Source organism: Caretta caretta, chromosome 2 (assembly GCF_965140235.1).
Source record: "Caretta caretta isolate rCarCar2 chromosome 2, rCarCar1.hap1, whole genome shotgun sequence".
NCBI lineage: Eukaryota > Metazoa > Chordata > Testudines > Cheloniidae > Caretta > Caretta caretta.
Genome location: NC_134207.1, coordinates 25,169,558 through 25,192,912, shown reverse-complemented (window position 1 = coordinate 25,192,912; position 23,355 = coordinate 25,169,558). Strand labels below are relative to the sequence as shown.

The window sequence follows — 23,355 nt, the reverse complement described above, 5'->3', positions numbered from 1 at the left end:
AACAACTTAATTACTTTTAAGAGGGAGCTGGACAAATTTATGAATGTGATTATATGATGGGGTTGCTTGTGATGGTAGGGGGCAGGGCTTGGCAGCCATAGGGCTCACTTCTGGTTTTCATCTTATGTTCCTAAACGTCATGCTTCATGGTTTCAGCTGGCCACCTACAGCAGTCAGAAAGGGATGTCCCCCCACCAGAATATACTCTGGATTGCTCTTTTTTAATTTTCTTCCTTTGAAGCACCAGTGATGGCCATGCCTGGAGATGGGACATTGGATGGAGCAGGCCAGGGCTCTAAACTGGCACTGAGCAGTCTCTCTCTCAGGTGCCTAACTAGCTGGTTCTTGCTCACATGCTCAGGGTTTAACTGATCACCATATGTGGGGTTCGGAAGGAACTTTCCCTCAGGATAGACTGGCAATGACCTTTGGGATTTTTCACTTTCCGTGTGTGGGTGCAGGTCACTTGCCAGGATTATCTTGGTATATCTCACTTAATCATTTCCCTGCCACTATGGAGGCCTCAGGCTTTACTGCACCTCGGCCCTTCCTGCTCTCTGCCTGTGGCACACAACAGCATAGTCTCCTGTGGGCTGTAATATTTTGGTCTAACTAATTTTGGTTGTTGAGTTAATTGGTGCTGGTTGCTATAGGTGACCTGTAATATACAGATGGTCAGACTATATGATTTGGTGGTCCCTTCTGGCCTATGATTCTATTATCACAAAATTGGTAAATTATACAGTAAGATTATCAACATTTACAAAAAGAAGTATTAAAAGATTTAGATTTCACATTTTCCATTAATTGTACTGGACATTATTATACATACATTCTATAAACATCTGCATTCTGTAGCTCTAATTCTTACCTTCTGCTTTTGGAATGGCAAGGTATATCATGTTTAAGACTGTTTTCTTCTATCTGCAACGTATGGTTGAAAGATCCATCAAGTTCTTGGACTGTCACTTTAAGAGGACCCTGAAGAAAATTAAGATAATTTAATTATTAGACTAATAAAAATGAATTTGTCTAATATAAATATAAACCTAAAGTTTATAAATGTGCGTACAGAGATAAATGCATATCAGCAGTGTTGTAAACTATGGAAAATGGACCTTACCACATATTTCTGGGTCCCAGGAGAAGTGTAGTCTTGCTTTATTTCCAATTCCAATACATTTCGTTTTCTATTAAACGCAAAACTGCCATAAAATTTGACCACACCACTCTGATCCCTAATAAATTGTATAGGAATCTTGAGGGACAACAGATAGTGTTTATAAATAAAAATAACTTTTATAAGATTTACATTCTCACATTTTGCACTAGATTTGTATTTGACTGTCACAGCATAAAAAGGTTCAAAGAAAAGTGGAGAGGGGAAAATATTTTGGGCTCCCTTCAGTCCCATCACTGGGAGATAAAAGCCATGTGCAAAGGGAGGATCTCAGGAATATTTTTTAAAATAGTCTTATTGAAGATTTTTATATGCTGGTAGAGAAAACAAGATTACAGAAAGCAACAAAAAGAACTGTAGACAGAATACCTACTACTGTGAAGTGTCATAATGAAAAGCCGTATTATTTCATACCATTTTCCACAGGTGTCCTTGCGCACTTCCTCTAGCACAGAGATCCCCAAACTGTGGGGCACACCCCCTTGGCGGGGCGTGGAGGAATGCACGGGGGGCACAGAGTGGCCCGGGCCAGCCCCCACAGGGGCTGGGGAGGAAATGCCACCCAGCCCCTTCCCACCCCCAGCTCCGCTCTGGTCCTGCCCCTGCGTCCCCAGCTCCCATCCTCTCGCCTGGCCCCGTCCCCAGCCTTGGTGCGGCTCCGCTCCTGGGCCAGCACCAGCCCCTTGCCTTAGCCACGGCTCTGTTCCTGGCCTGGGGCCGAGCTTGGGGGCAAGGCTGGGAGTGGAACCGCACCTGGCCACAGGCCTAGCTGCCAGCCCCCATCGCAGCCCAGCTGCAGCTCTGCTCTCGCCCCTGCCCCAAGCTTTGGCCCTGGCTCCCCCCCACCCCCCGAGCCCGGGGGAAAGAGGGGGGACACGGAGAGGGGGAAAGGGGGGCGTGACCCTCAAAAGTTTGGGGACCACTGCTCTAGCAGTACTGGGTCTCTCTTCAGGAAGGCCAGACTCTCAATTTGAGCACCACCAGTAAGTAGGATTGATTTTTTGTGTGTTTTGGCCAAGTGAAACTCAGAGAAATGTGACCAGAGATTATAGTTTATTGTTTTCTACCCAGATTTCACATAAAACATCTATTTTCTAGAAGCTTTTCAATCTGGGTCATTATGGTAGTGTTCTTGGGTTTGTCACCGTCAGTAAAATTGAATATGAATAGTGATCTCCACCAGTTTTGTATTTCAGGCAGCTACTGGTTTAACCATTTCTGTGAATAGTTTTAGTTTGTGTGACAACTATTTTATTTTATTCACAACCATATGGCATGTGTGATCCCCTTACACTTAACAATCTGTCCCAACTTATATTTAGATTAGACACTCTGGTTACCATCCCCAAACCTGAAGAAGAGCTCTGTGAAGCTTAAAACTTTGTCCCTTCCACCAACAGAAGTTGGTCTAATAAAGATATTACCTCAACTACTTTGTCTCTCTGATTTTGCTGCAGCCATAAAATATTCATTTAAAATACCAATGAAAATAGATAAAAAATTATTTTTAAATTTCTGCTAGTATTAGGGCTCACTTTGATCTAAAAAATGTACTGTTATTATCAATCTGCTACCCCAGGTTATTTATGCCACAGTGATTTACTGGAAATCACATCTGAAAATGCACCAGACTATAGCATTTTCCACGTTAGACTTTAGCATATTTCTAATGGCAATGCCCCTGGATCCCTATAGTATAGTTTGACCTTTAATTACATGAGAGCGCTTGAACTTCTTTATAGTAATTTCACTACTGGTAAAACTGACAAATACTGCAACTCCTTCCAGTCTTGAAAAGCAAAGAGCACCCAGAAAAAGCCAGCATACTGTAAGTCACTATGAAAGGAATATGAATAAGTCGTTTGTGCCTATTTTTAATATTAATCCCTTTGTTTCTAACTCTTAAAAATTTAGGCATTTCATATCTTCCTGCACATTCCTTTAATAGTGCCAACAAAAAGCTACATTTCTTCTCCACTTTAACAATCCAGAACTAGAATGAAAAGGATACACCCACTGCTTTATTAAAGGCTGGATGTCTTTGCCAGAGACATTAGAGATGGATTTCAAAAATCCAGATGTGGAAACCAGCATCTGACTCCACATGTGAGACTGGAACTTTTGAGACGAGGCAGTGCTGGCCAGACTCAACAGTTTGTTGAAAACCTAAAATGAAAGAAAAATTCATTTTACATATTTTGAATACTGAATTATATGAATTTTTTACCTTGATTGTCTTCAGGCAACATTAATGCCAATCAGCTCCTTCTGTAACGTTTACCTTAAAAAAAAAAATCCCTTTCAAAACAAAGGGATTTCAGAAACTCATTAGCTTGTCGCTACCTGAAGTTGGGATTTGCAGATAGAGTGCAGAGACAATGGGGTAAAAACAATGCTGCTGGGAAGAGGGTAGGCCTAATTCAAAGGCAGCTGCAGTGCCAGCATTATCTTTATTGACAAATAAAATGTTTAGCCCTGGGACAAAAGGAAGTTACACACTATTTCTCCCTTTCCTATCTTTGCTCATCACTCATCATCAGGCATATTTTAACAGGCAGTTTTCTAATAAATTTACATGGAGTTGAATGCAGAAATGTATTTCAGTATCTATTATCTAGCTATAAGCATTTCTAAAGCACAAGACTATAAATACTTTGAGAGCTTACAGTTGAGGTTAACTATCATCAACAGCAATCATTTCTTTTACACAAATATGATAATACATATGATTTCTTTACCTCCCTTTTACATCTAAGGATGCATTCTCCAATAACTAACTTACCTAGTTATATGTGCATCTTTATAAAAAAAATTCTTTATGATTATATCTCATGTATAGGGCCCTACCAAATTCACAGTCCATTTTGGTCAATTTCATGGTCATAGGAATATTAAAAATCATAAATTTCATGATTTCAGCTATTTAATCTGAAATTTCATGATGTTGTCATTGTAGGGGGGTTACAAAGACACTGTCGGGGGTGTTACGGTACTGCTACCCTTACTTTTGTGCTGCTGCTGGTGGCGGCGCTGTCTTCAGAACTGGGCAGCTGGAGAGTGGCAGCTGCTACCCGGGAGCCCAGCTTTGAAGACAGATCCACTGCCAGCAGCAGTGCAAAAGTAAAGATGGTGTGGTATGATATTACCACCCTTACTTCTGCGCTGCTGCCTGCAGAGCTGGGCCTTCAGTCAGCAGCCTCCACTCTCCGGCCACCCAGCTCTGAAGGCAACAGCACAGAAGTGAGGGTGGCATGGTATGGTATGGTATTACCACCCTTGCTTCTGCACTGCTGCTGGCGGGGCACTGCCTTCAGAGTTGGGTGCCAGGCCAACAGCCACCGCTCTCTGGCCGCCCAGCTCTGAAGGCTGCGCAGAAGTAAGGGTAGCAATACTGTGACCCCTTTAAAATAAACTTGCAACCCCCCTGCAACTCCCTTTTGGGTCAGGACCCCCAATTTGAGAAACATTAGTCTCCCCCCATGAAATCTGTATAGCATAGAGTAAAAGCACAAAAAAGACCAGATTTCATAGTCTATGCCGCATTTTTCATGGCTGTGAATTTGGTAGGGCCCTACTCATGTACTACATTACTGTGTTATGACTCAAAGTCTACTAAAAACTCAATTATACCTTGCTATAAAAGAAGATTAACATCTAAGGCTATCGTAAAACAAGCTACTGAATTTATTTCTCGGGACAGTAAACTGCTGTATTTAAAGTGCATATCAGGGTTGACTTTTCTTTTACACTGACTACAAAGGACAAGTTACCAACTGATTACTGTATGAAGGAACATAGTATAGGTTGCTGTGATTCCAGTTTAAACAAGAGCCATTAGAGTTGCATGTTTTGTCCTATATTTTATCATTATACCAATTAAGAGAATTACATCTCTAGTGACAAGAGAGGAATACTGCTTTCAGAGTTCTGGTTCTCCCTTTATTAACAGTGTCACATTTTTTCTTACAAAATCATAAAATCGAAAGAGAATTGGAAATCTCACAAATATTTAACTTTTCAAAGAAGCTGCATTCTAATTATTATTATTTAGTTATGATAATGATAGGAATCCAACATAGGCCAGAACCCTGCTGGTTCTCTTTTTTGTGTAAAATTTTTTTGCTTACTATGTTTCAAGCAGTAACTCTACTGGAGGCAATGAAATTGTGAAGATGTCACTGAGGAGATAATTTGGGGTTCAGAACCTTTATTACTAGCTGTATCTGAGAAGGCAATAACCAACCTGCACATTATAATCCAGTTTACCTGTACTATGAGCACATTTTATCTCGAAGTTATTGATACACAAGCAAACACGAAACCCCAACATGATTTTTAAAAAGTCACTTTCAGAACATAATTGTACTTAAAGATAAAAAGTTGAATATACCTCATATAAGAATTTAAACACCTACTTGTAGCATGAACTCCATACTGATCCTGTTTTCTATCAATCTCATAACAAGATGGGCTTTACACTGGAACATAGTGTAATATTCCCAGGACAGTGTGTGAGGGTGTTTTATCGAAAAATGCAGATGTGATGCAGGGCTGAAAAATTAAACCAAAATAATTTAATGTATTTTCTGTTCTGAATATTACGGCAAAAAGCTCACAACAGTTACTGATAAACAAGATGATTGCAGTATACATTCATATTGTTTCTACTTATTTAAGATGACAATGCATCATGGGCTTATTTATGAAAAAGACTACAATTTTTATAATGTAAAGATAGGTGTATGTATATTACATAGAGGAGTACAGAGAATAAATGAGAATAAACTACAGTTTGAACAGTAATATTACAAACATGAAGTTGTCAAGTAAGAATTTAAACAATAAAAACCAGTGTGGAAAGGGTATATGTCATCAGACTACTGAGAATTGCTCATATCTTTGTGGGGGGGTTCCCCCTTCATTTGAAAGTAATTTGATTGCAATTACTATATATTTAAACAAACATTTATTTGGAAAAAAGAAAAGGAGTACTTGTGGCACCTTAGAGACTAACCAATTTATTTGAGCATGAGCTTTCATGAGCTACAGCTCACTTCATCAGTTGTTTACGAAAGCTCATGCTCAAATAAATTGGTTAGTCTCTAAGGTGCCACAAGTACTCCTTTTCTTTTTGCGAATACAGACTAACACGGCTGTTCCTCTGAAACCATTTATTTGGAAAGCATACAACTGATTGTTCTACAAAGGAGAACAACTTAGTTGACCTTCTATGGATTTCACTTATTTTACTTCAGTTTCATTTGAAAGCCAATCTCTGCAGCAAGGCTGTTGTTAATAGATGGTAAAATAGCTAGAAAAAGAATTTTTGTTTAAAGCATAATATCTAAAGAATATTTCACTGGTCTTGAATTGCAGCAAACCATCCCTTACCCTATACACTGTTTCAGGTAGATTTTACCGTCAAAAATAGCTAAAATGAACGTGAACAAGCTACATACTGTATTAACAATGTAATTTAATTGGCCAACAGAAATTAGTATAAGAAGTCTCCTTCCATTTCTAAGTCCACTATTCTGCATTTATTTTTAGGTTGAAAAGTTGATGTTTGTTCAAATACAATTTAAAAAATGCTTTCATGGAAGAACTTTCAATATGTTTCAAGAGAATATAATTTTATTATACTTTAATAAAATGAAAAAAACATTGATTATAAAACTTTTTGTGCAGCACCAAACACAACAAGGTCCTGGTCCATGACTAGAGCTCCTCAGCACTTGGATAGTACAAATAAATTAAAAAAGAATAATGTAATCCTTTTAAGATATTTAAAAATAAATAAAAGTTTACTAATCAAAGCATAGCAAAACCTAAAAACACCTTCAGTATTTAGGCACACTGGCATCTCCTGTACAAGGTACATGATATGTCCCAAAGTAGTGGAGGTCAGTAATCATATTTTCAAATTCACTTGCTTTTAAGTTGCTCTGAGACAGGCCTAAAATTTCCAGTGTACTTTTTGGTTAGAACATTTTATTAATTAGTCACCCTCACTGACACTGCCCTTGAAGATGAAGAGGAATTTAAACAAAAATCTGGATTAAATCATACTTGTAAATTAAATATTTGGAAAATAAAATATCACACTGCATCACTATATGATCAGATAATGAAAGGCCTTATGATAACATCTACAAGAAATAGAGTTAAAAGTTCTCATAACTAATTCTGAATTTCACAGTGTCTGTTGGGTTTAAAATCATAATGCACATGATCTGCAGATTCCCCCTCTGAGGAGAATAGCTTGTATGGCATACAGACATATTTTAAATGGACTTCTTCTTGATAAGATTTAAAATAACTCTTAAAAATAAGTTGCCTGATCTATAGTTCAGTTCAAAAATAGAAAAGTTACTGTAATTGCCTTATTTGTGAGAAAAATAAGAACATTTGCCTGTTTTCCATTAGTAGAGAAGAAACTGGAGATGATAAATTTTATAAGTCTGAATTTATTTTTGTTTGGCTGATGAATTAACGTTCAGTGACTGGTTTTGTTGTGCTAGAGTTTTGCCCTTTAGTTATTTTTGTAGGTGTTTTATATTGAATTTTCCATAAACTGGTGACATGTCTGAAGACATTCGACCCAGATGAGATCATGCCAACTTCCTCAAAAGTGGTCTTATGTATCTGGATTTTTTATATTATTATTTTATTTTTTGGTCAGAGACCAACAATCTCTGTGATATGAAAAACACAGAATATTCTTAAATTGCTGCTTTAAACTTTCCCAAGTTAATGCTTCCCAGCGATGACCTATTCAAACTTGCATGGCTTCAAGGTAGGCCCTTGCACCTTTTTTTCCAGACTTGGGAAGCAGAGAAGGGGGAGCTGCAAGGCAGAGTGAGCAAAATTCGTAAAAATTCAAGGGCTAGGCTGAGAAGCCTCACCTTTTGGATCAACATCCATTCGAGGAAACATTCACCTTCCAGAATCTCCTACCTAGGCTGTTCACGTTGTGGAGAGAAAGTCAGGCCACTGCAACCTCTGACCAGTCTCTCCCTGCACCTGAAGGAGGCCCACTAACAAGAAGTGCTGGGCCAGCAGATCATCATCTGGCTCCTTGTCTGTTGTTTCAGCTCCTACTTTACAAGAGCCCAGAATACTGTGAGAAGTGAAGAATTCCCAAACTTCCTGTTATCCTAAGTAACTTATTTTCCTTTCCCTATTTTTTGCCTTGAACTTAACTGGAAGACACACTAGCCTTTTATTTTCTTTATTTTTAAGATGGGAAAGTGAACGTGTGGCTGTGTGTATGCATGTCTGTGAGGGCGTCCTGTAACAGGTGTATAAACCACATGCCAGTGATAAGGTGTTAAAGAGCTGCTGTAGGCCTGGCTGGACCTGCCCCTATCAGTTACGTCACGGGTGGAATAAAGGTTTAAAAGCAGGAATTCCTAGGCAATTGATGGGCAGCTCTGAGAGACAGCAGACAATAGCTCTACACCCTCAAGCAGATCTCCTGGAAAGCGTCAGGGAAACTGCCGTCAAGAAGGTCATTCACCGATGTCCAGTGCCTGCAAGGAGGTAGCACGCTCCATCATATCAGCTGGGCAGGATAGATTTGGTAAGCCCCAAAGTTAGTTGTGAAATGTTCTGTGCTCCAAACCTCTGCCCTTCTCACAGGTAGTGAATCAGGAATTATACTAACAGAACTTCGGGAGTGGGGAGCCAGGAATCCCCATCTCCTTCAAATGTACACAGACTTTGTGGCTTAAATTAGTATTGGAGAGACTCCTATTTATCAGGCAGGGACACCCAATGGATTTAGCAGCACCCAGACAAAAGTAGGCACCCATCAGTGACACAAGAATTGTGACTCACCCATAAAGTTTACATGAAGAAGGTACCAGAAAGAAAAAGTGCTCATAGTTTAAACAGCCGTAAATATTGTCTCATAAAGACAGTTGTTATACTGTGTTTTGAACCTGAAAGTATTGAAAGACTTGATATTGTCATCTATAATTTCTGGTAAATAAAAGTTTGTTAAACTTCTGTTTATCAAGGTTGTTCTGCTAAAGTTAGTATTATAATCTCTGTCGAGGACAGAGGAGGAGAGGATAAAGGTTAGCCACCACATAAAAAACCGAAGCTTGAGAAGAAAGTTTTATAATTGGCTCCGAGGTTGTGGTTAGGACAGTAGATTGCCTAATACTAAAAACAAGTTATTTAACAAACTTTAAATTATTGGTTTGATTGACTTTGGTAAAATCTTTAATTGGGATTTATAAATATGCAGACAACCACCTTCTTAGTCTCTTTTACAGAATGTATAGAGATTGACTGGTTTTTGTACTAATTTGATGATTTAACTCCAATCCAATATTGACCTTAACTTGATTACTTATAACATTTTGTTTTTAGTTTAATATTAATAGCTTACCTTTGGTGATATGTTTCCTTGATTTTAGTTTTAAAATTTTAATAATGTGTACAATTGAGACCAAGTCACATTTATTTTTAATAAGTAACAGGGGTCTATATCCTTTGAGGATCTGGCATGGAAACCACCAGGTCAAACTTAAAGTCTGACCAACTCCCCTAATAAATGTACAGCGTCTGCATGTTTCTCTCTCTCTCTCTCTCTGTCACACACATGCACACAGTCAGCTCTTTTTGTAATTTCTTCTTATATCCAAGAAACTGTTAGACTGTTTCAATCTACTTGCATTTTTGCAGCAGCTAAGCACTGTATAGCTAGCAACCCCACAGTCAAAGGCTGTCCAAGAAGGGCCAAAATCTGTGAATGTGAAAAAATATGAAGTGACCCATTTAATTCATATGCAGCTTCACTTTGAAACAGACATCCCTATTGCAGTGAACTGTATTGTTTCCTTTCTCCCATGGAGTGCTTCAAACTGTGGGGATTTAAAGAAAACCAGGGAATCTGTAGCTAGCAATACTTGTGTTTTGCTGCTTGTGAATTACATGTATTTGCCAAAAGATAGGTTTTTCTGGAGACTGAAATGACTGAAAAATAACTATGGAAATTAATTGTATTTTGGCCACATTCCAAAGGGCTGTTGAGGAGAACATCAGTGCTAAAACCTAACTCTTCTTCATTAGATTGCTTGAGAGTGAAGTGAGTTATCTAGTCAGTCCCTCTACCTGTGAATAACAGGGTTGATTTTCTTTATGCAAAAGTTATCTCTGAGAACTGAGTGTCTAATTAGTTTTTCCCATCTCCCCAACATCCTAATGAGTTTCATAGAATGACAGAGCTGAACAACCAAAGACAAAGGCTCTTCATCATACTGAGTCTTCGGAGATTACACTAACCATGTACGATTTTGCTCTAAATGCAAACTGAAATACATTTGGAGCCAATGTTTTTAATTATTTAGTGTTTCATGATTATGGAGCCTGCTTCCTATCTACATTTAGATAGCCACATCTATTTTAGTTATTAAATTAAAATGGAACAGATTAGCAATACTGCTTTAATTTATATCAGAGGTGTAAAATGACCTGATACTCTTATGAAGGGCATTATATATCATCTATTATGATTTTCTGAGAGAAATGTCATTTTTATACAGATGGTGTCCACTTAATTCCTAACCAGGGATCAGAAAGGCTTTAAACGGGACTGTAGTGATGCAAAGATGTCTGCCTCTCAACAATTATAGAAATAAAGGCCCGTCACAAATGCTATCAACTTTCTCCCAGACCCATCTAAGAGGCAAGAAAAAATGCAAAGCTGTCTGAACATAATTTTCATTATAAAAATATCCCCTCCACTAGAAATATTCATAATTTACGGAAGTTAGCAATTTAAAGACAATTTATGTACAAGGCAACATTAAAAACATACCTACAAAATAAGAAACAAATAAAAAAAAGTGACTAAATATGATTATGTGCACTCCTTTTTTGCAATGAGGAAAGCAGAGAAAGTGTGCAAATGGAAGCACACAGACGTGTCTGACAGCCTTCAGCACTGCAGGTATTGGGAACATGTACAATTTTAAGCATTTTAGGGTAAGGTATTCTCTGTTACACAATTCTAAATCCAGAGTAAATCCACTGAAACTAACGAAGTTACAACATAAAGCAAAATCCAATCCCTAGTTTGTTGGCTTTTAAAAAACTTGATCTATTTTTCTGTGTCTTTCCCCAGCACCACTCATCTGAAGTCAGTTTCTCTGAAGTGAAGAATATGTTGCTGTTATACTTTTAGCTGCCAACAAAAAAACAAAACAAAACAAAAAAAACACAACACTAAGTCAAGTCCTAGTTTAGCACGCCCAATTCAGTTTAACAAGGTATCAACCAGACCAGGAGGCCTAAAATTAGACGCACCAGCTACGCCTTGTTTTCCAGAGGCGTGTGCAGTAAGACCATATTACTACTTTGCCTGATTTGCTATTTGTGAAAGAGCAGGGCACTGAATTAAAGCAAAATCCAACATGAGCAGGTAGGCAAAGTGGAATAATGGCTTGGAATACACATACAAGCTGATTCTGTGATTGTCAACAACCATACAGACTTGTGTGGTTAAGGATTCACCGAGGTGGGAAACTGATTGTTAGTTAGTTTCCAGCCCTCATTCTGAAAACCTCTCTTTCTTTGTTTTTTTTAAAATCAGTGTACAGGTATTAAATGGGTATTCTGAGGCTATGAGTTCTGATTTTAAACCAAAATAAAATCTGGATGTGCATACATTCAAAAGCAGAAAAGCATTCCTGCAGATGGCCCAGCCCATCTACTTTTATCAATGGCTCTTAACAGCTGGTCTACTTAATTTTCACTTTTCTAATTAACAGGACAAAAGCTCAACATCAAAAGAGTGAATGGAACAAGAAGTGATATCAGAAACAAGAGAGCAAAGAAAAACAAATCCAACCACCAAATTCTCCATTAATACTGTTTAAAAATCTAAAAATGATTAAAAATCATTGTAAAAATAGCAGGAATTAAGTTTTTTACTCCCTTTTCCTCTCCTGTCCCTGTAATGAAAACTGGTTTTCACAGCAGAATTAAAAACATTCAATAAAAATAAGTGTCTACGTTTTAAAATTAGAGATTCATAAAACAATAGTGATAAACTACACCCACGATGTACTTTATGAGACCGTTAATACATGCCTTAGGCAGCTGAAGTCCTTCAGCCTTTGGTCTTGTGCCTCACAACACACCCAAAGTATATATTAATGGCCTCATAAAAACCACACCCTACGACTTATAGTTTAAACAAACATACTTGTCTTTCTCTTTTCCTCCTCCAAATATTGGATGCAGTAAAACTCCACCAGTCTTCAGTTCATATACCACTATTTGGTCTAGTTCCTAAAAAGTACGATATAAAAAAATGTATATATTGTTAAGCGGAAGAGGCTAATTAGTGGGCTTTCCACTGTTCTATAAAGTGATTATTTCTTAACCTCAGACCTGAACAATAAAAAGTGAAAATGTATTTGAAGTAATTTTACTAATTCAATTAAGAAAAAAATCATAATCAATATTTTAGCATTAGAGAGCTAGCAATATTTACAGGATTACAATGAAGAACAGATGTCCATCATCCACACAAACAGAAATAAAACAGTGGAACTGAGTAACAGAGCTAAAGTTTAATATTCAGTTGATAACATAACAGAGTAACTTTGCTATTCACTTTCCTACAGTATAAACTTCCTCTGATCCCCTGATGAGTAAAAGCAAGGGACTTCAACAGTATCTGGGAGTTAGAGGTGATTTCGTTTCCAAGGCAGATTGGTTTTGCGTTTCCACTAAGAATAATCTATCACCTGTGATTACTACTAGCACTAGGAACATAGGAATTGCCATACTGGACCAGTCCATCTAGTCTTGCATCCTGTCTCTGAAAGTGCATGGTACCAGCTACTTCAGAAAGAGATACAAGGAAACTACAATTAACATCTTCAGGGAAATTTTCTTTCTAGCCCCCATTAATTAGAGGTTGCCTTATTCCCTAAAGCACAAGGGTTCATAACCATTTCAAAATCTCTTGGTTGAACTAGTGTGCTTTACAACTTCAGAGCTCTTTGCAAACATGATTATTCAACATGAAACAGTAATGAGTATTGAAAAGGAGCTATGAAAGAGAGAGAGTTAAACCTGTGTAAATGAGTTATGTGAGAAGTGATTCCCTCTCTCCAAAAATTTAACTACTCAGGCCAGTCTCACCATGAGCTCTCTCTAGGCAGAACCCTGTGCAGAACTTACTGCATAACCAAAGCCTAATATTTCCACCTGTAAAGATGATAAGGCAGTTTTTAGGAAACATGGTCAGAATATTCAGTCTATAACAAATCCTAGTGTCCACCTTGATTCATCTTAGCACCCCAGATTCATATTGGCCGGCTTCGACATTTTTGTGATGCCCCAGGATGCATCATTCAGTGAAGTCAAAGCTACCAATTGGATTCCTCTGGGATTATGGAGGCAGCCCACAGGACAGCAAGTCAATGGCATTTTTATTATTAAGTACACTTTAGAAGTTGGTGATATATTATTTTAGATGCTTTGGTTTAAAACACAAGTATTTTGCAAAACACAGGCTATAACACAAAACCAAATACATTTTATTAATTTAATTTTACAGCCTAAGAGCTACATTCACAAAAGGATTTAGGCACCTAAATGTTACTTTAGGCGCCTGAAACCCAGAACCAGGCCCCACTGGGATTCACAAAACCACTGCTCAGCTGCCGCTGAACCCTGTCAGTTCCCAAACTCACTCAGCACCTAAGTTTTTGTAGTAAAAGCTCCTTAAGTGCTTCTGTTTCTCCCTCTGTGCTCTGCAGCTGCACTCTCAGTGTCCAGATGCCCTAGTGTGATAAATGAACCATGGGAATATAGGCATTCCTCTGCTTTACTTGTCTGCAGAGTTTGATCCAGCAAGCAGGCTCAGAACTCTCCTACCGGATCAGGGATCTTAATGAAAGAGTCATTGGGCGCGAAAAAGAGAGAAGGAAAATGATTCTATAGCCTGGTTAGAGCACTCGCTCAAGAGGTGGGAAACCCAGGATCCAATCCCCCTGCTCCAAAGACATTTTTTATTTATCTATGTAAAGTGGAACAGGAGTTCCACAGGAGAAACTCCACATCAGAATATCCCCTAGCCCAGTGGTTAGGACGCTCACCTGAGAGGTGGCAGATCCCTGTTCAAAGCCTTTCTCCCCATCAGGCAGAGCGGAAACTTGAACCTGGGGTCTCCCACATCCCAGGTAGTACCCTAGTCACTGGGCTACAAGTTATAAGGAAGGTCCTCCTCCATCCACCCCCTCCCTCTGCTGCTTCTTGCAAAAATCGTGTAGACACCTGATGCCAAGATGCCTCCCTCCAGTCTGGATTTAGGTGCCAAACTCCCTAAAGTGGGGTGAATCTTAGGACACCCCCTCTCCTTGGCATCTTCCATTGGCTAGCTTAGGCAGGGAGCTCCATAGTGTGTGACTTTTGTGACTTCTCATTCTTAGGTGCCTAACCCTCTCCATTCATTATACAGGAAGCCTGAATGCCTAATTCAGGCTTTGTGGATCCCAGTGATTTTCTAGGCACCTACAAGTTAAGCATGGCAACACTCAGCACTGCCACACCTAAGTTCCTTTATGAATCTAGCCCTAAAAGAATAACAGGCAAATATTTTGCAAAATGATGCTATATGAAAAGTTACCAGAGCCCCTATTGGGTCACCTCCATAGTTCAAGGAGAGATCTAATGGTAGCTCTGACACCAGAAAATGATGTAGCAGATTCAAGTAATATACCTGTATCTGAGTTCCAGTATCAATATCTGAGGTTTAAAAATCACATTCTTCTTTTCTCCCTTGTTACTGGGAAAGGAAACGGACTATAAAGGGGAAGCAATGACAATGGCTGTGCAAAAAGTAAACAGATTAAGAGAAATATTTTGTTTCGAGATTTCTTCCATCAAGTATTTCACTTGTAACAACAGGAGATAAAAGAAAAGGAGTACTTGTGGCACCTTAGAGACTAACAAATTTATTTGAGCATAAGCTTTCGTGAACTACAGCTCACTTCATCGGATGCATTCAGTGGAAAATACAGTGGGGAGATTCATATACATAGAGAACATGAAACAATGGGTATTACCATACACACTGTAACGAGAGTGATCACTTAAGATGAGCTATTACCAGCAGGAGATGCTGTCATCGTCATGAATAGGTCAGAATATGAACAAGAGGCTGCTAGGCAGCTTTCCAACACCACTTTCTACAAGCCATTACCCTCTGATGCCACTGAGAAACTACACCCTTTGCTCAAGAAACTCCCTGAAAAAGCACAAGAACAAATCCATACAGACACACCCCTAGAACCCCGATCAGGGGTATTCTATCTGCTACCCAAGATCCATAAACCTGGAAATCTTGGACACCCCATCATCTCAGGCATTGGCACCCTGACAGCAGGATTGTCTGGCTATGTAGACTCACTCCTCAGGACCTACGCTACCAGCACTCCCAGCTATCTTCGAGACACCACTGACTTCCTCAGGAAACTACAATCCATCAGTGATCTTCCTGAAAACACCATCCTAGCCACTATGGATGTAGAAGCCCTCTACACCAACATTCCACAAAAGATGAACTACAAGCCGTCAGGAACAGTATCCCCGATAACGTTACGGCAAACCTGGTGGCTGAACTTTGTGACTTTGTCCTCACCCATAACTATTTCACATTTGGGGACAATGTATACCTTCAAATCAGCGGCACTGCTATGGGTACCCGCATGGCCCCACAGTGTGCCAACGTTTTTATGGCTGATTTAGAACGACGCTTCCTCAGCTCTCGTCCCCAAATGCCCCTACTCTACTTGCATTACATTGATGACATCTTTATCATCTGGACCCATGGAAAAGAAGTCCTTGAGGAATTCCACCATGATTTCAACAATTTCCATCCCACCATCAACCTCAGCCTGGACCAGTCCACACAAGAGATCCACTTCCTGGACACTACAGTGCTAATAAGCGATGGTCACATAAACACCACCCTATACCGGAAACCTACTGACTGCTATTCCTACCTACATGCCTTCAGCTTTCACCCAGACCACACCACACGATCCACTGTCTACAGCCAAGCTCTACGATACAACTGCATTTGCTCCAACCCCTCAGACAGAGACACACCTACAAGATCTCTATCAAGCATTCTTATAACTACAATACCCACCTGCAGAAGTGAAGAAACAGATTTACAGAGCCAGGAAAGTACCCAGAAGTCACCTACTACAGGACAGGCCCAACAAAGAAAATAACAGAACGCTACTAGCCATCACCTTCAGCCCCCAATTAAAACCTCTCCAACACATCATCAAGGATCTACAACCTATCCTGAAGGACGACCCATCACTCTCACAGATCTTGAGAGACAGGCCAGTCCTTGCTTACAGACAGACCCCTAACCTGAAACAAATACTCACCAGCAACCACAAACCACACAACAGAACCACTAACCCAGGAACCTATCCTTGCAACAAAGCCTGCTGCCAATTGTGTCCACATATCTATTCAGGGGACACCATCATAGGGCCTAATCACATCAGCCACACTATCAGAGGCTCATTCACCTGCGCATCTACCAATGTGATATATGCCATCATGCGCCAGCAATGCCTCTCTGCCATGTACATTGGTCAAACTGGACAGTCTCTACGCAAAAGAATAAATGGACACAAATCAGACGTCAAGAATTAGAACATTCAAAAACCAGTCGGAGAACACTTCAATCTCTCTGGTCACTCGATTACAGACCTAAAAGTTGCAATTCTTCAACAAAAAAACTTCAAAAACAGACTCCAACGAGACACTGCTGAATTGGAATTAATTTGCAAACTGGAGACAATTAACTTAGGCTTGAATAGAGACTGGGAGTGGATGGGTCATTACACAAAGTAAAACTATTTCCCCTTGTTTATTCCCCCTCCCTCACCCCCCACTGTTCCTCAAACGTTCTTGTCAACTGCTGGAAATGGCCCACCTTACCTGATCACTCTCCTTACAGTGTGTATGGCAACACCCACTGTTTCATGTTCTCTATGTATATAGATCTCCCCACTGTATCTTCCACTGAATGCATCCGATGAAGTGAGCTGTAGCTCACGAAAGCTTATGCTTAAATAAATTGGTTAGTCTCTAAGATGCCACAAGTCCTCCTTCTCTTTTTGCGAATACAGACTAACACGGCTGCTACTCTGAAACAGGAGATAAAAGTGTTCTGTCAGAAGTATGATTAAGTTGACAGTGTCCCTTTAAATTGTTATACAAAACTGTATTATTTGGTTTCTACCTTACCTTATCTTTATATTAAAACGTATGCATGCTTTACAAGAACAAACCTCTTTTGTCTCATTACCTTCTTAATCCAGTGGCGATATTCATTGACACCAAAGGTTTTTTTCATCCAAAGGCCATAAATATAGCCAGAGATTCCCTTCAGCACCCACTCATCTGACCTGCAATAAGAAAAAACTATGAGACATCTATAATGTCTCCTTGACTTGCAGGGTATTTTGAACTAGCCAAGGGCAGCTCATGCTTCATGTTTCACTGATGCACACATTTCAGCCGGTTATATAACTTCTCAAGTCTAAATCAATAGGAGCCTGACGAGCTGTGAACCGATTTATGTGATATTTGCACCTGGATGGGATTCATGAAACCAAAGAGCCAGTTAAAACTGTGAATTTCTTTTACAACAGAAGCCCAGATTAAAATACAAAAATTGATTTTAGCTGAAACAGTAACAATAAAAAAGATTAGAATATTTACTTTAGTAAGTATTAAAATCCATGTCTGTCTACATAATCTTAATTGTTTGAAAGCTACTTTAATGCGATAGACAAGAGTTAGACAGTATAGTGCATAGAAAAGACGGACACAAAATAATCACAACTGTACGTATGTACAAAAGTATGCTTAAGGCTATACAAATATGAAAGAAGCAGTTCCTACTCAGTAGAGTCTCTCATCAATATTGAAGTCAAAATATATTAATTGATTCACAGATTCCAAAGCCAGAAGGGACCATCATGATCATCTAGTCTGGTCTCCCATATAAAACAGACCACACAGTACTTCCTCAAAATAATTCCTAGAGAATATCTTTAGTTTTCCAACCCCAACCATCTCATGCTTGGGTAGATGCCCGTGAGAAGTGCGTTCTGAGGAGGGATATGAATATGCAGAAGGAAGCCACTTGGTGAACAACAGCATCAAGTTCCAAGCACAAGAGTGGCATAGATGGCTGCAAAGACGTGAGTGGGAGAAAGAGCACCAAAGGGGCCCTTGTAAAGGGCACTAAGGTCTTGTCTATACCAGTAATTTGCCCCAATTACAGCTATTAGTGACCAATCGTGTCTTCAGCACAGCTAAGATACATCAGGGCAAAGAGTTCAGAGTAGCTTTGCCTAGTCTACGCTAGGAGTTTGCACTGGTGCCACAAAACCCGTGGTAGGCCACTGATGGCTGAAATCTATAGTATAGGCAAGACTTTACATGAATGCTAACAGGCTGATGTACAGGTGGGTAAGAATAGAAAGAAACTGCAAGAGATTTTTGATGGGTAGAGTTGTACAGTTATGCAGGTGAGGCGCTCCCCATCCTCGTAAACTTGCTCAGCCAATCCCATTCTCTTTGCTCCCAGACTTCTCCCTCCCGCTGCCAGCTCCCAGGCCCAGTATCCACCCTCACCAGACTTCTTGTCGTAATCCACTAGTTCTCCCACTGTACAAGTACCCTTTTATTCCTTCTGAAATCCAGTCAGGCTGCTTCTTTCTCCACACTGCCTGGGTGGCAGCAGATGGCAATACTGAGAGCATAGAAGAGAGTCTCTGTGCCATCAGTTCTGGTGCCACGTACCACAGCAGCCTTCAGTAGCTGGGAGAAAATCGCAGGGAAAGTCATGATCAGCCCCTGTGGCGCTAATCATAGACTTTAAGGTCAGAAGGGACCATTATGATCGTCTAGTCTGACCTCCTGCACAACACAGGCCACAGACTAATGTAGGTGGAATCTTCAGAAAATTTACCTGCCAAACTCTAAGAATATGTGCATATTTTTCAAAGGCTTATAACTTGGCCAAATTTGGCCAAATATTCACAGGAACAGCAAAAGGCACATCCTTCAAACAAAGGCAATCCCTCTGCCAAATTTCAAGTCTTTGTTCCAAAGCACATTGGCACTAGAGCTTCTCAACAAAACTGTTGTAAGAATTTTTTTAACATGAGAAAAAACAGTATTTTTCTCTTATCTTGTTTTCAGAAATAACTACGCAATTTTTCTTAAAACTTTCAAATTCAACCTGAGGCAGAGAGCCGACATGGAAAATTTCATATCAAATAGTTAAGGTTTGGCAAAATGATAAGCAACTTTATAAAAAAAAATCTTAATGGAAAGCATTGGGTAACTTTAAATAAAGGCAGCACTAACAGCTCTACCTACGACGTGAGATTAATCTTCTTTGTGCGTATCTAAATGCCCAGAACCACGGTCTAACACATCATTGTGAGATATACTTTTTCTGAACAGATTAACCTATTCCAGAACCAGAATTCACAGCCCTGATCAGCTTGTATGGGTCCAACAGCTACAGGTCTCAAAAGGCTAGTTAGGACCCTTCATTCATCATTTTTTCATAGAACCCTTACAATTTTTTTATCTACTATTACAATCAACCTCTAATGTCAGATTCTGATCTCCTAAGATTAAGTTCTTTTACTCACTTTGCCCGACCTTATTTGATAATCACTACATACATTAGGTTATATAATTTCAGTAATTAGTAGCTGGTGGGAACAATGTTTTTTCTTTATTTTCTCTTTCAGCAGGAAACCAAACAATTTCTCTTGAATTCTTATTCACTGATGATCCTAATGATCTGTAATAATTCTTCTAAGGATACTGCTTCGCCTACTGTTAGGGTAAAATGCAACATGCAAATTATACTTCCAAAATATCCTATTACTGTTTTGTATATAGTACTATTTTATGATACTCACCAGGACATTCTGGATATAAAACAGCCAAAAAATTGCTGAGCCAGAGCCTGAGCTAAGTATCTCCTTGTCAGTGGAGTCTCATCTATAATCATTGCACTGTGTAAAAGATTTGTGCTAGACCAAAACAAAAAAAGAACATAAGCACAATCTACAAAAGAAGGAAACACAATCAAAACAAAATACAAGATGTGATACTATAATTTGGGAATCTTTCACTGTTTTGCCATGCAAATAACTTAATTTCTACTTTTCTTCCAAATAACCTAAAGACAGCCCCTTTAAATAACCTAAAGATCTCCAGCTGTTTTCACATACATATAATGCTTCTGTCCCAAATACAGAACTAATGCTACAGAACTTTGCTTTTTGTGTTTTACATGGTGAAACTCTATGGATACATGGCACCTTTTTCCAGCTGAAGAAATACAACGAATTGTCAAACTTCTGTAAGACAGCTGCACTTTATTTAACACAAACTTAAATGTTTTATGTGACTGCAATTCTGATTACAGAAAGCAAAATGCAGCCTTGCAAGTGCTTGGTTTTGTTTTGCTATTTTAAATATAAATGTCTTTGTAAAAAATATAAAAAACTTATATTAAAAGACAGCAGTATGGACAAAGGCCAATATTTTCAAACTTGGGTATCTTAAGTCACGCTATGAAGTCAATATGAGTTGTGAACATTTCACACCTTTTAAAATCAAGCCCTTATTTAAGTTTAACTTTAGGCACCCAACTTAGAAATTTTTGGCCCTAATCTTCTCATCACCTGAAAAGGGATGGGTTCTCTCTCAGCACAAAGTTTTAGACATATAAGCATCATAAATACTAACCTAAAAATACTCATGGAAGCATAAGCAGCTACTTCAACATATGCTTCATCTACAAAAACAGTCTTGAAACAGGAGTAAGGATAGCGACAGGTAAGAATCTCCTCATAGAATTCAAAGACCTCATGAAGGTATGACGTGGTGTGTTTGAGCAATGGGAGAAGCTGTGGTAAACAAAAATGAGTCACCTGAAAAACAAAATAAAATTAATTTAATGGGAAATGTAGCAATATTTAAATATATAAATATCAAATTTTAACATTACATAACATTTAAAACAAAGAAAAAAATCAAAAGAAAAACAGTGTTGTCCCTATGTAAGATGCCACTGGAATGTAACAGAAACCAGCACTTTTACAGCTGTGGTAACAGGTATCATGGAAGAAAAGGGCATTGTGATGCCAATCTTAATTGTGAGAGCTGCCACAGAAAAATAATTTATTTGAAAGGTATTGTATAATGAGTCAAGGTACACAGGTATGCAGTACTAAACTTTTTAAGTTAGCCCATTCACCAGTGTGCACTATAGGTCAACACACAGACACTATTTTGGACCAGGAGATTAGGAAGCATTCCAATGGTTGTCTACCTACTGATGTCTACTGCTCAAAGGCATAACTTTTTTTTAAAATCCATCAGGTACCTTGTTGAACACTATCTTCCTTCACGCAATAATGCATTATTTTATATTGGACAGCAGCAAGTGAATCAAATGTTGCTCTTATAAAAACAACGAGGAGTACTAGTGGCACCTTAGAGACTAACAAATTTATCTGGGCATAAGCTTTTGTGGGCTAAAACCCACTGCATCTGATGAAGTGGGTTTTAGCCCACGGAAGCTTATGCCCAAATAAATTTGTTAATCTCTAAGGTGCCACAAGGACTCCTTGTTGTTTTTGTTTTTGCTGATACAGACTAACACAGCTACCACTCCAAAATGCTGCTATTGTTATTTAGTTTCAACCACATCATATCCTCATCCTAGTAAGTACCTTTTTGTTATTGTTATTTCCCCAAAGGTTACTGTGCAATTGGTAACAATGGACTGGAATTCTGACAGGTGTAACACCATTGATTTCTGTGGAGTTACATCAGCCATGAGAGTCTTTGGATCAATGTCATTAGTAGCCTCCAAACCATTAAAACACTGCTGAAATGTCGTTTCTGTTTCTTTATCACTGGATTTTTCAGATCACTTCCACTAATTTTTATAATAGATATTATATTTCCCACATAATTTTTGCAATATTTAATTTATTCCTGTGAAAGATATCAGACTGTCAGCACTGGAGACTAAAGTTTTCAGTTGTTCAGTAGATCAAATACAGCATACACATTAGTAGTGTAGGTTTGCCAACAAAACCCCCAATACCCTTGAACTCCAACCAAGAGGGACATAGATGGGCCACTTCCTGAGTTGAAAAGGTAGTTTAATTTGCCTGCCTAGTTCATCTTCAGTCTCTCTGAGAATATAGACAAGAGTATAAATCATAATGGCTCATTTTGTGGACATGGACAATACAACAGGCCACCATGAAAGAGACTCTTGCTACCAATTTATTCATATAAGCCATTGAACTATGTGGTAACAACTTGTAGTCACTATGAGCACTGGCTTGTATTTAAAACTATTTGAAAATGTATCCTTTTACCAATTCCAACTAATCTAGTTTCCTGACTTCTACCTAGAGTTTTATTTCAGAGATACCTTTACAAATCCTGTTAGGGTTTTGTAACACTAGATCAGTATCATCCCATAATTGTACTAGCAAAGACTGGTACGTTAACCATATATCTTTCTTGGATGATACTTGCTGGATCTAGCTGTAGGCACTAAAATGAAATAAAGTTACCAGTTCTCTAAAAAGGAGAGTCCTCTGAAGATTATTACCTCATGCATGTATGGATCAACAAGGATTTCAAAGGGTCCTATGGCCAGAGAGATGTTAGAAGCCGCAGTTGGAATAGTCAGCATGTAATGAAAGGTCTTCTTTCTCATATCATGGGTATATATTGTTTCCACCAAATCTCCATTTGAAACAGCCACCATTGCAGCATCTACTGTATATTCTAGTTTCCATGTGCACAGTTCAGAGTATGAATCAACACAAGGAAACCAAAATCTAGAAAAAAGATTAGGATGTTAAAAAAGAGAAGAATAAGAAAACACTACATACTTTTCTTTTTTATGACAAGTTTTTCCTCTCCAATTCCAGGCTATATATATTCCTAAATACTTTGGTACTTGGCATGCAGGCAACCCCACTCTACAGCTCTCACACTTCACACAAGTCTGCCAGCAGTGGAAGCTTCTTTGCTACTGTTTCCCATTAAAT

At 38.8% G+C, this 23,355-nt stretch overlaps 1 protein-coding gene across 2 annotated transcripts in view; it reads right to left on the bottom strand.

Moving 5' to 3' along the window:
• The window catches only part of TAF2 (TATA-box binding protein associated factor 2), a 106,361-nt gene that overhangs the window by 55,835 nt on the left and 27,171 nt on the right, over positions 1-23,355 (bottom strand). For both annotated transcript variants that reach the window (XM_075124957.1, XM_075124958.1), the window contains 9 exons: positions 22,911-23,142; positions 21,023-21,207; positions 20,188-20,301; positions 17,544-17,643; positions 12,399-12,484; positions 5,596-5,731; positions 3,192-3,346; positions 1,124-1,238; positions 872-981 (listed from right to left, as the gene is read on the bottom strand). In XM_075124957.1, the coding sequence (XP_074981058.1) occupies positions 872-981; positions 1,124-1,238; positions 3,192-3,346; positions 5,596-5,731; positions 12,399-12,484; positions 17,544-17,643; positions 20,188-20,301; positions 21,023-21,207; positions 22,911-23,142 (1,233 nt within the window). The remainder of the gene's footprint in view (positions 1-871; positions 982-1,123; positions 1,239-3,191; positions 3,347-5,595; positions 5,732-12,398; positions 12,485-17,543; positions 17,644-20,187; positions 20,302-21,022; positions 21,208-22,910; positions 23,143-23,355) is intronic.